At 43.0% G+C, this 14,696-nt stretch overlaps 2 protein-coding genes across 3 annotated transcripts; one reads left to right on the top strand and one right to left on the bottom strand.

The window, feature by feature from the left end:
• Positions 1-1,098: 1,098 nt before the first annotated feature.
• adat2 (adenosine deaminase tRNA specific 2) lies at positions 1,099-9,545 on the bottom strand. The gene is made up of 6 exons (XM_057822921.1): positions 9,326-9,545; positions 8,613-8,717; positions 7,908-8,058; positions 2,323-2,429; positions 1,385-1,457; positions 1,099-1,213 (listed from the first exon to the last, which is right to left on the bottom strand). Exons 1-6 carry the CDS (start codon positions 9,404-9,406, stop codon positions 1,185-1,187), a joined length of 546 nt encoding a protein of 181 aa, XP_057678904.1. The 5' UTR covers positions 9,407-9,545; the 3' UTR covers positions 1,099-1,184.
• A 131-nt stretch (positions 9,546-9,676) lies between these two features.
• pex3 (peroxisomal biogenesis factor 3) lies at positions 9,677-13,413 on the top strand. Of its 2 annotated transcripts, XM_057822919.1 has the most exons (12): positions 9,681-10,131; positions 10,364-10,495; positions 10,578-10,659; positions 10,770-10,813; positions 10,891-11,012; positions 11,111-11,177; positions 11,637-11,691; positions 12,289-12,427; positions 12,493-12,563; positions 12,639-12,749; positions 12,914-13,010; positions 13,077-13,413. In XM_057822919.1, exons 1-12 carry the CDS (start codon positions 10,059-10,061, stop codon positions 13,140-13,142), a joined length of 1,059 nt encoding a protein of 352 aa, XP_057678902.1. In that variant the 5' UTR covers positions 9,681-10,058; the 3' UTR covers positions 13,143-13,413. The 2 variants fall into 2 exon arrangements, with proteins under 2 accessions (XP_057678901.1, XP_057678902.1); XM_057822918.1 differs by having other exon boundaries at positions 9,677-10,131; positions 12,914-13,413.
• Positions 13,414-14,696: the final 1,283 nt, after the last annotated feature.

The raw sequence follows: 14,696 nt of genomic DNA, 5'->3' as shown, positions 1-14,696 counted from the left end.
GCATCCAAACAAGTTCAAGCTGGCCCGCGGTCCGAGGGTACGACAGTGTCAACCCGTACTATCTGTCGGCATCTGAATAAAAAAGGGACTCTATGGTAGGATACCCAGGAAGACCCCACTTCTGACCCAAAGACATAAAATAGCCAGGTTGGAGTTAGCCAAAACCTACCTGGGAAAGCCAAATATGTTCCCTAGTCAGAGGAGACAAAAGCAGACCTTTTTGGGGAAAAAGCATCAACATAGTTTACAGGACAAAAAAAAACAAGGCCTTCAAAAAAAACAAACAAACAAAAAAAAAACCAATGTCCCTACAGTCAAACATGGCAGGGGTTCCCTGATGTTTTGGGGTTGCTTTGCTACCTCAGTGTGCGTGGCATTATGGAATCTGAAGACTACCAGCAAAATTTGCAGCAAAATGTAGAAAGCTGGGTCTGAGGTCTTCCAGTAGGACAATGACCCAAAAACACTAGAAAATGCTTTGAGAGAAAGCACTGGAAAGTGGCCAGACCTGAATCCCATAGAACACCTGTGGAGAGATCTGAAAATGGCACCCTTCAAATCTCACAGACCTGGAGCAGTTGGCCAAAGAATGGTCGAAAATTTCAGCAGAGAAACTCACCGATGGATACCGGTAGTGGTTATTTTGTCTAAAGGTTGTGCTAGCAAGTATTAGGCTGAGGGTGCCGATACTATTGTCCGGCCTATTTTTAGAGTTTTGTGTAAAATGATTTCATTTTTTGTTTTTCATTCTCTTTTGTGTTTTTTCATTGCAAGCAAAATAAATGAAGATATTACCACCAAAGCATTTGTAATTGCAATCATTTTTGGGGGGAGAAATTGAGCATTATCTGACAGAATTGCAGGGGTGCCAGTACTTTTGGCCAGCACTGTATTCAATGTTTTATTTTTGCATGTCTACATTATGGATTTTAAAAGTTGGGGAAAAAAAAAAGGGGGGGGGGGGGGGAGTAGTATGCATTTTGTGGTATTTTTTTCAGAATTAAAAATGAACCATGAAATTATTTCTGAAATTATTTTCTTTCATTTTTGTGGTATTTTTTTCAGAATTAAAAATGAACCATGAAATTATTTCTGAAATTATTTTCTTTCATTTTTATTAGAAATGCAAGTAAAGAACACAAATACAATATGATGATCAATGACAATATGAAGAAAAATGTGCCTCACTCCTTTCTGGTTTTGGGTTTGGGGGCTGAAAAGAAAAAACATTTTAAAATGAAACTACAAATCATTTCTTTTTCGTCTTGAATTTTTTTTTTTTTTTAACAATTATTTACGATGAAGAGGGTGACAAGGATTTGGACCATGGTGAGGTCAACATTTCATAAAATGAAAAATGTTGACTTAAGGAGCAGCCGCTCACCGTTGGGGTTCTCCTGCTTGTAGAAGAGCTTCAGCATCTCCACCGCCTCGTCCGCTCTGTGGCCTGAGACGCACTGTGTGCACGCACACAAATATCATTTCACACATATATGATAAAGAGGCTAAAAAAATGGATTGGGACCATTTTTAGGTTGACATTGCATAGACTTCATCATATATTGACGGGACACAGGGCCAATTCATAGGGGGCCTGTCGCCGTCAAAGTGGAAACACAGACAATGCTTTTTCCGTTGAAAATTCTGGTGAATAAATGCTTCAATCCCTGAATTCTTTATAGACATGGATGTAAAACGGTCTTGATTTTTGGTTAAAAGCAAAAAAAAAAAACCAAACTGGCAGTTATTTATTTCACGTAAATATGTCGAATGTGCTGCTAGTCTTGAAGGCACTGCCTTATCACCACAAAAAGCTTTTTCCGTTGAAAATTCTTGTGAATAGATGCTTAGATCCCTGAATTCTTTTTAGATATGAACATAAAACAGTCTGTATTCTTGGTTAAAAGCAAAAACTTGGGCAGTTAGCATTTATTTGACGTAAAATTAGGACAACAATGCCGTAGAGGGTCATTTCTCCCATTGATTTTTCACATGGTGAATCCTCGAACAAATCACTCCCGAGACAGTCCTTCCTTTTTATACGCGGTACAGCTTTTGTACTTTTTCAACCTAAATCCGGCATCGGATCGCTGCGCGCGTTTGAGAATGACTGCGACCCACTTCAGCGGTGTGTGGGACGGCCCCCTACTTGAAGGCGTGAGTGACGCAGTGTGTGGGGAATGTGACCCGTCAAAATCACTGCGAAGTCTATGGACATTGTCTCCAAACAACTGGCCGACTTCTGAAAACAGATGAACGGTAGCCGCCGTAAAGGCACAACTAGCGTCTACCGTATGTTCACAAGACACTAGTCTTTGCAACCTTGAAGGAGTTTCCGGTGCGAGGCAAGCGGGCCGAGCCCACGTCCAGGACGGAGCCGCACCCTCCGAAGCGCTCGTTCCCGCAGCCGTACGCCACCGTGGAAATGTCTGCCGGACGGTCAAGGTGAAATCAAGAAATCAGACATCTAACAAGTTGTGACTCCCAACAGAAATCATATGCAGTGTCTAAATATCAGAGGTGGGTAGTAACGCATTACATTTACTTGAGTAACTTGGAGAAAAATGTACTAAGAGTAGTTTTACCACGTCGTCATTTCTACTTGAGTAGATTTTTAAATCAATGCTACTCTTACGCCACAACTTTGAGATACATTGTTCCTCTTTATTCTACATACTAGCTTTGACTATTTTTTGCCAGTGATGCCAACAGTAGCTCTACCAGTTCCACCAATGAGACGTGGCAACACTAATCACATGACTACATTATACCAATCGAACTTGAGTTTGCCGTTCCTGTTGACGCCACGTGGCGTCTTTACCGGCGTAAGAAATGAAGTATTTGACAGAGCGCTGCCCTCAACATAATTCGAAAGCGCAGATTTTATTTTCTCTCCCCCCGTTTTTATTTGGTACCCATTGACTGCGGAAAACCGGAGATATGATCCTTTTAATTTCATATTAAGAACTCCGATGGAACTATTTTATTATCTGTATGCCTACCTGCTGTAAGACAAGCTTCCCCCTTCTTAGGGGACAATAAACTTGAACTATTTTCTCCACTAGAGGGCTCTTGGGACAAATGCTTCCTTTCTATAGATTTTTTTCCCCCCTCTCGCAGGAATTCAATGATTTTTTGTTGTTGTTTTTTTGAATTTCTTTGGCTTAACGTGGTTATGTAATAGTTAATAGTACAGTACAATAAGAATGTGTCCATATGGATAACTTTGTGCAGGGGGTAAAAAATACCATTGTTCAAAAAAAAAAAAAAAATTAACATCCTAAGCAGTTACTCACAAAGTTATTCGTGACTTGTGTATTATTTTCACCAAATACTTTTTTACTTTATATCATATATTTTTTGGATGACTACTACAGACTGAACTCCTCCTAACACTATGAAATGTAATGGAACAATAAAACGTGCAGGCATTTTTATTGTTGTTGTGCATAATGAAATAACAAAAATAATAGTGTAGATGTGCCAGAGTTTTGGCTTTGCCTGTTTAGTCGTCATACAAGTAAGACTCAGTCAGACTGTCTCTGACTGGCTTACCCTGACATCTATGTTAGCCAGTGTTGTCACAGATGACTTGGGAAAAAGTCATTTCATTACCGATTACGCCTCAAAAAAAGTAATCTCGTTGTTGAATTTTTCACATAAGGCTTAATATTCGAGAGTTAGCAAGGGTTCAATTAGTCGAAGGAGTCGATTTCAACTACTATTGACTGGCGCTAGCTTAGTCACTCCGGAGCCCTGAAACTAAGTGACAAACTGCACGTAATTTGTTCACATCACAGGGGTTGCCCTAGGATTTTTTGAAGCTGCTGTGGTGGGCTGTGTGAGAGAATTTTATTCATGCTTAAAACACTACCATTATTCATCATATTTTGTATGCTTTTGTTACGCTTGCATGAGAACACTGTAGCATAGAGCGTCACTGTCATATTAACCTGTTTGAGTGTGCCTTCCCGTAGCCTTGACTATTGTAGACTGTATCACAATATGCCCAAATATGGACTGTTGTGTTTTCCAATATGCCCTGAATGAATACAATGGGCGACTGTGGCTTATCAGACTGAGCTGATCATCGTTCTAGCCAGAGCCGGTGTTCAAGGTCATAAATTGAGGTGTTTTTCCCCCTACCGGAGATGTTTTTCTGTAACTTGAGATGTTTTTACCAGGAGATGCCATCGTAAGTTTCGGTTTTGTTTCTATGATGTCAACCCATTAATAGAGGCATGCTCTGCATTTCTCTTTTGTCCACATGCGGAGAGGACGCTTTGTGCGCGGCTCCGCGTCCGTACTCGAGAGTTCTTGTTCATAAAGCCTTCGAAGCAAGACAATCTTTGGCCGAGTCTGATTCTGTTCTCTTATTTGATACTTGTCTTGGTGTTCAAAAGTGAATTTCCCTGACAGGCTGCATCGGAGTCGGACCGCCTCGCCATGTCGTGCCACGGCAAAATTGCGTCATATCGTGACAATTTTTTTTCTTCACATTTTGTTTCCCAAGAAGAACCATAACAAATATCTATTTAGAAATATTTCCTGAACCGGGCTAATGTCGTAGCTCTCAGCTACGGTACATGTACGTAGAATGCGTAGCTGATTACAGCTACGTAATAATACGACTTTTTTCTCTCTCGTAGCAATAGAACGACTTACATCTCGTAGTCCTTTTTGCTTTTATTCGGCCCTAATATGTACTACGTTAACTCAACAATAATAGTCCTTCTGTTAATGGACCAATGGCGTAGGTTAGGGACATAACACTAGGAACTTTTCAGGATTCTCCAATTGTCCCCACCAACTTTTAAGCAACCTTATTTGCATTATATAAGGACTTCAGTTATGGAGGTCATTTAGATTGTCTTCACATATTTTGTAAGGATAGAATTGACCCTACCATTATTAAGTCAATTACTTTCATTATGTTCAGACTTACACTGACAGCATTTTTTCCCCTCAAACGCACGTTTGATTGGTTGATGACTAGTTCAATTCCCTTGTTTTCAGTGTAAAGCTACTCGAAATAAGTGAAATGATCTGCCAGTGCTTGAAGTCAATTTTACTCCGATTACTTGAAGAAAGAAAAATAGCCATCTGAAAATGATCTTAACACACTTATTTTAAGCAAAGGTGAGTATATTTAAGCTTTAAAAAAAAAGCAGCTTTTTTTTTCTTCAGAAATGTTCTTCATTCAAGAAGTGATATTGTTCAAAACATTATTTGAAATCCTGTTCCCCCTTGATTTTGGTGAAAAATGGCTAAGCTTTAGATGTATGGGATTAATAAGAACAAATGGCAATATTTACCTAAAGTAAATTGAATGTGACCCATTAATATTTTTGTCTTTAACACTCAAAACAAGATGGAGAAAATTATTTGAATAGATTTAAGAAAAGCCAGATCAGATTAAAACGTTATAAATTTGCAGTGTGAAAGTTAGTACAAGTCATTTTGCATCGAATATTTAGCCTATCAATTAATTAGGTTCATATTGGTGAGAAATGGAGCCCCGTTCACCTAATCTGTTTGGTTTGAATAATATCCCATCCCCAGCAAAAAGTGTGCATGCAGGTTATGCCTACCAATATTGAGACCAAACTTACGCCCTTGTAATGGACCCATTTCAAGGAGTAGGGGAAAATTCTAATTGCTGTGTGAAGAGATTTGCTAGTTTCGGTGAGAAGGTGAATAGTTTTTTTTGGTTGTTGTCCGTGAACTACATTTCCACACAAAGGCACATCGAGGTAGCATTTAGCTCAGGAAGGAGAAGTATGATGGTCAGTTTTCAAGTGTCCAAGAGCTCGCGAAACTTGGATAAAAAAAGTGCATTTATCAAGGTTTCGTCAGCCGCGATTGCGTATATCCGTCTGCCGAAACAGCCCGATAGCACAGATATACTGCGAGTACACCTGCCCCTCTGCTATCGAATGCGTTGTCGACTTTAGCGCGGCGGCGCTCTGCCCGGCTCTCGGCGCAATTTCATTCAAACTTGCCGTTCCCTTCAAAACGGCCTTCTACCGCACACTTTCGCCGAAAAGTCCCATCCAAAATACTGTAATACCCCGGATGGGGGAAGGAAGGAGAGGGTTCTGTATTGGCTTCACCAATTTATTGTGGCAACAATTATAAAGAAAAACAATAACAAAATGACAGCGGGGGATTCCACGACCGATACCTCGCCCGTTCTCCTCGCTTCCCTATACGCACAGCTCCCCGTCCGATCGTTTCTTAAGGTGGCCTCGCATAGTTACTGACATTACAATACACATTGAATAGGTTCCCGCTGAACCCTTCACACTTGGCTGCCGCTAGTTTGAGACCGACTTAAAAAAAAAAAAACATCTCTTTTGCACGGCGTGGCGGCTTTTATTTTGGTGAGGCGCTGCGTCACAATATTTAATACGTAGGGGGAAACCGTGCATCAACTCCAATGACTAATTAAACCCCAGCTAACTCCAAGATTAAGCCTAATGTCAAAAATTCTGAACTTCCCCTTTAAAATAAAGACCTAGCCGTTAAAATGTTGTCTACAAAAGTTGTAAAGCAATAAAACAAGAAAAATGAATGAAATGAACATGAATCCTACAAAGTATGTCTTCATGGGTCAAAATCATTTTTCAAACAGATCATGTGACTGGCACCTAAGAGACTGTCCTGTGCTTTGCCAAAACTATACCTGAGGAGGCAAGATGGATATTTAGATTGTTTTTTAAACCTAAGCTTTCAAACGCTACGCTACCAACAACAACTGAGCTTGAACACCAACAGTGTCAAGATGTATACATATACAGTATGGGCCAAAAATTTGAAGACACCTCAAGGGCGGATACTTTGAAGAATGTAGAATATGAAACCTGTTTTAAGTTATTTTACTTTTTTTTTTTTCCCAACACGATTCCACATGTTTGTTCAAAGTTTTGATGTCTTCAGTGAGAATTTACAATAGTAGCGAAAATGTATAAAACGCAAAAATGATGAGGTGATTCCAAACTTTTGTTTCAGTCATCAACATGTTTTGCCTCCTCTCCCATAAAATTAAACTCCGCAGATGGTTACAAACTATAAAATGTACTTAAAGGCTGGTTACAAACTGTAGAAGAGCAGGCCGTCTCGTTACCTGTAGGCTTCGATTCGAGTTTTGTCGCATTGTGCTGTAATTCCGAGTCGTTCCTTGAATTGGATGTGGAGTTTTTAGCGGTCGACAGTCTTTTTGAGCCAACGCAAAGTATGCAACGCACGGAAATCATCTTTACTGGACAAAAATGTGAAGTAATGGCTGTATTTCCAGTGAGCAAATGCAGCCGTTTGTAGTATATCTCCTGCCTCTTTCATTGCATCCTGACGAGGTAGCCGGGCTATGTTGTTTTGGCCGCAAACTCCCGGCGCTTACACAGCACGGTAATACACGTGACCTGTTCTTTTTCCATCTCCAATAAGAAAATGCCATGTCACTCCCATGACCACAGTATTCTTCATTCTACATACATTACGAGACAATAACAAAATAGTAACGCACAGGCTTTAAGGTAAGTAAATTTAATCAGATTACTGATACAGAAAAATGAACGCGTTAGGTTGCTCGTTACTGAAAGAAAAAAAAAATCAGATTTCAGTAACGGTTAGCCAATCAATAAACTCTTCTGGGACGAGTGAGAAGAGCCATGCGGACGGACTCCGAAGTGAAAATAACAGATACACATTGTTTTAAAGACCAAATCAGCTACTGTAAGCAGTTACTCGGTATTCTTTTCACCCAATACTTTTTGACTTTTTTGGATGACTACTTTTTGACTTGAGAAATATTATTTGGATATGACTTGAGTCCAATATTTGGCTACACAACCCACCTCTGTACATATATATGATATCTAGGGTCCCAGCCTGCGAGGGAAGGATACTCATGAGGCGCAGCGCGGCGGCGCACATGATGCAGGGCTCCACCGTCACGTACAAAACCGTCCGCTCGCACACGCTCCGGACGTCGCGGTTACCGCGGCGACACCAATCCAGGAGCCGGTCCAGAGCCACCATCTCCGCGTGCCGGGTGGCCTCCAATGCAAACGCAAGTCAGTATTGATCCATTATGACACCACTGTCAAATAAATCAACAAATAAGCCGCACTGGATGATGAAATGAAGGGGGAAAAAAGCTGCTTACAGTCCGAAAATTACGGTATGTATCAATCATATATATATGTAAAAAAAAAAAAAAAAAAAAAAAAAAAAATTTTTTTTTTAAACAAGATCAAATAATTTAGAAAGTTAAATATTTAAGGCTTTCCCTGATTTTTATATTTATCATGTAAAAATGTAAACAGCTACAGTGTCTGTTTTCATATTTTTTATTTAAACATTTTTTTTTAACAAAAATTAAAGCAATAAAAAGTTTGCCCCCCAGTTTTGTTTTTAAATTTAAAAATAAAAACGATCGGACAATATTTGCTATCAAGAGGCTCAAAAACAAAATAGGACTCGGAGCATTTTTAGGTTAACAATATTACTCATTCACGGACTATCCAAAAAAAATAGCTGTCCAATCATTTGATTACGGATGAATGACCGACGTGTCCCGTGAACGAGAAAATGAAAAGAAGTCCTCCTACATTTTTGGTCCGGTTGACCTGGTTCCTTCCCTTTCCGACCACTTGGTCTTGGTGAACCATCAAACATCCCACTGGAACTTCTCCCTTCTCCAGGGCCTCTTTTGCCTGCGCGCGCAAACGTAACAATAAGCGGGGTTCTCCCAATACAGCAATGATCAGTACGCAGGTCATGAATTCAATCGAGGATATTTGACGACCAAGGAGAAAACAAGCTGGGAGGACTCGATTGGAATAATCATGTTTGACTGCCATTGATAAACGTTAATGGCAGCCATTGACACAAGTGACATCTTATCAAATGATGTATCGATTCTTGGCAGGAGTATATCGACAACCTAGATAGAAAAGTATAGCAATATATCACTATATGGCTTTTTTCCTGACTCATGGCTCAACCGCACAAATAAAGTGGACAGAAATGATTCAAAAACGTTATTTGTATATTACATGCTGTTAATATTTCTGTACTACAGTCAATAAATAAATCAAATAAATTGTATTTAACTCGACAGACGAACCAGCGTTGCTCGAAAAAGGAGCTGTTTATATTTTGACTATACGTCAAATGACTACATAGAAAAAACAGTAAAACCAAAGAAACACATCAACAACCTTCCTATTGGCTTCAGTATTATTCCGTAAATAAACAGTGGCTGCCTGTGGTTGTACATAACAATGAGACGAATTATTTCTGTGAGCTCATCGTAAGTCACCATGGCAAAAGCGCTGTCCATCCACTTTGCGACTTCCTCGTCAGTAAGCCAAAAATCAGACGGAGAGCATTTCTCCTCCATCGCGTCCCTACAACGAGCTTGTCGCGGGGTTTAACGTTCAAAAAGGCATCTTGCGTTTCCACGTGCTCCGAGCTGCCAGGAAGCAGTACGGATAGGGGAGGATCATACAGGACGGACTTGTTTCCTGATCCTGTTCGTCGCCGTGGTGGAAGGAGTACAACTACATTACCCGGCATGCAATGTGATGAAACACTGAGTGACGTCATGTTTCATTGAGAGAAGTTCAGTCTGTAGTGTACAAGTGTACAGCGCGACTGGCGCAAGTGAGAAACCGAAAGTGTTCATTCAAATCAGAGCGTGATTACAACGCTTCGTCGTCTTATTATAAGATAGACAGTCATCGCAACTTCGCGCAATTTACCACCTCAAACACTCTGACTAAAGAAATACATCAACAACCTTCCTCCTGCTTTCGCGCTTTTAATCAAAACAATACATACTGCGTTCTCTAGGAACCCCGTGTTGTTCTTTGCCACATCCAACATGGCGGACACGTACGCTTCCGCCTTCAGCTCGGCGTTTCACAGTTAGCATTAGCGTGCTGCTCAACGCGCTCGCCGTGTTATTCGAACAACAGCGCGACCAACGATAAATGGAGCAACTTTTCGGAGGACTTTAGCAGCGTGGGACGTTCGTCGGCGCGCGCGCGAGAATGTTGTCGTCCCTTTGGAATTTTGTCAAGCGCCACAAGAGGAAATTTCTCTTCACCGGAGCTGTGGTTGGGGGTACGGTAAACTGTTAGCCCTCGCGCTAGCGCTAAATCCACTTGGTAAATAAGCAAAGCTCCCCGCAATGAGTAGCTTCGGCTACACACTTTACGCTGAAACGTCCCAACAATAGAAGACGTTAAGTATGAATGTGTATTTGTTGTACAGGTGGTTTGGATATAGACAGAAAATGCAGTCCCGTTTTGCACTCTCATGGACGAGTTGTGATTTGTCACGTCACTTTGAACAGGTGTATATCTCTTGGGCAATTATGCTCGCTCCAAAATCAGGCAGCTCCAAGAGAAGGAGGCCACCCACTACATTAATCAGGCCAGGCGTCAATTCCACTTTGAGAGCAACCAGAGGACGTGCAACTTGACCGGTAAGGAAGTCTGATAACCAGATTAAAGTTGTCTGGATGGCTTTTTTTTTTTTTTTTTTAAATTGGTGTTTGTGTACTCCAGTTGTTTCCATGCTGCCTCCTCTGAGGGAGGCCATCGTCAATCAACTCAACTCTGAAAGCCTCACCGCCATCCTCAAGGCCAGGCCAGTGTTGTTCTTTTGCAGCTTCAGAGCAGATGGAATTCATTTTGATGTATTTGTTTTATTTCAAGCGAAGCCACGTGTATGACGTCCTTTCTCTCTCACCTCGACAGGCCGGCTAATAAAGTGGAGATCTGGGAGGATTTGAAGATCATTAGTAAGTCCTAGTTTGACTTGCCGCCGTCGGTTCACCTTCTCCCGGGTTAAAGTCTGTCCGTCCTTCATCCGGGGCAGGTTTCACACGCAGCCTGGTGGCCGTGTACGGCACGTGCATGCTAGTGGTCCTGCTGAGGATCCAGCTCAACATCATCGGAGGCTACCTGTACCTGGACAACTCCGTGGGAAAGTCCCCTACGGTGAGAAACACTGCACAAATCAAATATCACGTCCGGGTACGACATTTCAGCGGTGATACTTTCGATAACCCTAACGGAGAGCGCACGTGTGTCGTCAGGCTCCGAAGGCTCCGGCGGAGGTCCAGCAGCAGTACTTGTCCAGCATCCGACATCTCCTCGGCGACGGTAAGAACGTTTACGTAGGTCTGGGCCACGTCAAATATTCAAAAGCGGTACAAGTCATCCGATCATCGCAGGTGTCCAACATGTGCCTCGGAGTTCCAGATCTGGCTCGCCGTATCGTTTTTCGTGACTTGCCAAAGTAAATCATGTGTCTCGACTTTGTTTTTTTTGCGCAAATAAATTTCAAATAGGATGAATGCTAAAAAAGAAGAAAATATTGACTACTACCCCATTTTTTAAATGTATTTTTATTTCATCTAAAAATATTTACTGCTTTCTGTTTGTTTTATTGAATAAAAAAGAAACAGAATATTTAAAAGTAAATATTCTGCTACACCCAAAATTAGGAATGGACCCAAAAAATTTGAACGTAACTTTACGTATCAAGATAACAGCTGAGGGTCCGCAAAATACCGTTTGGGGCCCCAAGGTGAATAAATCTCTCTCTCTCTCTTGGAACAGGGTTGACGCAGTTAATCACTGTGGTGAAGGAGTCCGTGCACAACTCACTGGATGGGTAAGAAGAAATCACCAGCCCGCTGACGAATGAACAATGCCTACGTGGCTGGCGGCCGGCCGGCTGGCCACGTTGGTAGGGTCGACGTTCCCGCCGAAAGCAAAGCCGTGACATTGTCGCTTTTTACCTTGAATTAAATCTGAGCATAGACGTCCGAATGTGTTTAAACTGGGAGGACCGGTGGCAAACGCTCGCGCCATTGACGGCGCTAGACGTCCGAAGCCTATCGGGTGGCAGGGGAAGCCAACTGAATATATCCACTCCTTACTACGACATATCGACTCTCAAAATATTGGAATCGGAGTGTAAATTTGGCGTCATCTGCTGGCCCAAATGCGCTTTGCCGGAGTATTTCTATTTAAGGCCAGTATGTGTAAAATGTTGAGTTTTACATGGTCATACCGTACAACGCTGCAAAGACGTGAACTGAAAATCACCCACAATCAACATTTCACATGGAGATTTTGTCATTTAAAATGAATGAAAATGTTTAGTTTATAAAAATGTCTTTTGACCAAAAACAAAACAAGAAAGAAGTCAAAAAGGTGTCACTTTTATTTCCAAAAATATCAGCAACCTCCACTTTTGCGCCCGCAGCGTGCATCTGAAGCAGACTTTGAGCCTGTCGGAGTTGGAGCGCCACGTGAGCGGGATCCGAGCCCGTGTGGAGGCGTGCCCCCGCCGACCGCTGTCCTCCTACATGATGGCCCCCGACGACGACGCCCTCGCCGACCAGGTGGAACCGCGCGCGTAGCGTAGAGCCTCGGATCCAAACGAGCGGATAACCGTTGTTGCGTTCAGGCGTGCGGTCTGACGGAAAAGGACGTCCTGACCATCCGCCTGCTGGACGAGACCCGGGACGTGATGGACAGGTAGCCGAGCCGCCGCCGCCGCCGCCCTCTCGGCGTCTGCCGGCCGGCAAACGCGCGTCTCCTGCGTGTTTTCAGTCCGGACTTTGGCGCGGTGTTGAGCGCCTGCCTGCAGCGGGGATTCGCTCGTCTCCTGGACAACCTGGCGCAGTTCTTCCACACGCCGCCGGCTGACGCCGACCCCGACTGGTCAGTAGGCAGGGTGCGGCAATATCGATTTCAAAGGATGTCACTGGGTGGCCGGCAAAATTTGCCACTAGAATAGTGCCTATGTTAACTCATTTCATATACCGTACTTTCCGAGCCACTTCCCTAACGGCGTGCGTTGATCCGCCGTTTCTCCGTTTTCCTAGCCTGCCGTCTGTCACTCTACCGCTGGCCAAGATCATCCCCGTCGTCAACGGTCAAATCCACACCATCTGCAGCGAGACGCCGGGACACTTTGTCCAGGTAAGCCCCACCCCCGTCGGAATTCACGTCACGCACGTGTGTTGCGTTTGTCCACCCGTCCATCAGGAGCTCCTGATGAACGACGACGTGAAGGAGTTTGCGGCCAACGTCTACGACAGCTTCAGCACGTAGGACGTCCTCGCTCAACGCGGACTCGCTGATGAAAGCGCTGTTGTCTTGTCATGGTGGCGGTCCGGCCACCAGGAGGCGCTGTTTTACATCTGCGCGGAAAAGACTAAAAGAAGCTGACTCAGGATGACAACACCGCTAGTTTTTTATTATTTTTTTAAACATGAAATCTGATGCAATTATGGCACAAAGACGCTACATTAGAGGTTTATAGGACATATAATGTTGTGTGAATAAACTTCAAACCGTGTACGGAACTTTTACACGAATTTTATCAACGTGATGTCATGATCAATTCAGTCATCGATGAAAATGGTCGAAGATTCATTTTGTAATCAGATTCAATGCCTGTAGGAAATGCCAACTAGACTATACTAACCACCTGGTTACAGTTTGATGATGGATTAGTCGATAAGTGGATTGGTGTTGGCAGGTCATTGTGAGGACAAGTAGGCAAAAGTGCGAACTGCAAGGTGTCGGTGAGTCATGAAGACGCGCGGGTAGCCATGACATCATCTCACCGGCGGGGGGTGAGAGGTATCCTGCATTATTGAGCGTCCGTCGGCAGCTACGCGATTGGCAGACGGGGATCGCGAGCTGAGGTCACCCGCAAACTAGTGTTGTATCGGTCGCGAACGATTCGTTCTTTTTGAACGAATTGTTTGGGTGAACGAGACCGAACTAATCATCATCTGCACTGATTCGTTCTATGAAGGTGGTGCTTGTTCGCTGCGTGGGAGGGCGTTGACCAAGCGGCAGCGTCTTCTGACATCGCACACGACCAATCAGACGCCAGCCTCATCGCGGGCAGGGGAGGGAGCGGAAACAGAATCAGGGCGTTTGTCACTCACGTCCACGTGTGGCCAATAAGCAGCCAGCGTGCAGGCAGGGGGGCAAGACTGAGTTTTGTCACTTCCCGTTCAGTGACTCGGTCCTCCGGTTCCTGACCTAGCTTGCTGCTAACTTGATTTTCCAGTAATGACTATGCGGTGAACGAATCAGAAAATGAAAGGAAATGACTTTGTCACATATTTGTTAACGTGGAGCCTATCAAATGCTGCTCAAACAGACAAAAACACCACACAAATCTAGCGAGCATTGTTTAGAGTAGTACTTTTCTCAACAAACTCGTGACTGCCTATGACGACATACTATCAAATTTACAGTAATTTAAAACACGGGTAGCTACGAGGCAAGCAAAAGCTGAGCTGCGGTCGCGTGACGGCAGTGAAGCGGGCAGAGAACTGTCACTATATGGAGGCTTCATGGCAGCGATATTTACCTCATATGTGCACAGAAAAAAATATTTAGTATGATCACCATAATACTGATTTGCAATGAAACTGTATATACATGTCAATTTTTTCCCGAGTGTTTTATTTATTTATTTATTTATTTCGTGTCAGCGTGTCGGGTGTTGGTTGTTTTGACAAATTATGTCAATCCGTCCATCATGTGCTACTCAAGCGCCCAAAACAACGCACGCAGACACGGGAGATGTCGCAATATGTCTACATTTTTCTTAACAGACTAATGAGAGTAGAAAGGCGACATCGT

The sequence above is a fragment of the Corythoichthys intestinalis genome, chromosome 19 (genome assembly GCF_030265065.1).
Source record: "Corythoichthys intestinalis isolate RoL2023-P3 chromosome 19, ASM3026506v1, whole genome shotgun sequence".
In the NCBI taxonomy this organism is placed as follows: Eukaryota; Metazoa; Chordata; class Actinopteri; order Syngnathiformes; family Syngnathidae; genus Corythoichthys; species Corythoichthys intestinalis.
The sequence above is the reverse complement of the archived record's forward strand: the minus strand, read 5'-3'. Positions and strand labels throughout refer to the sequence as shown.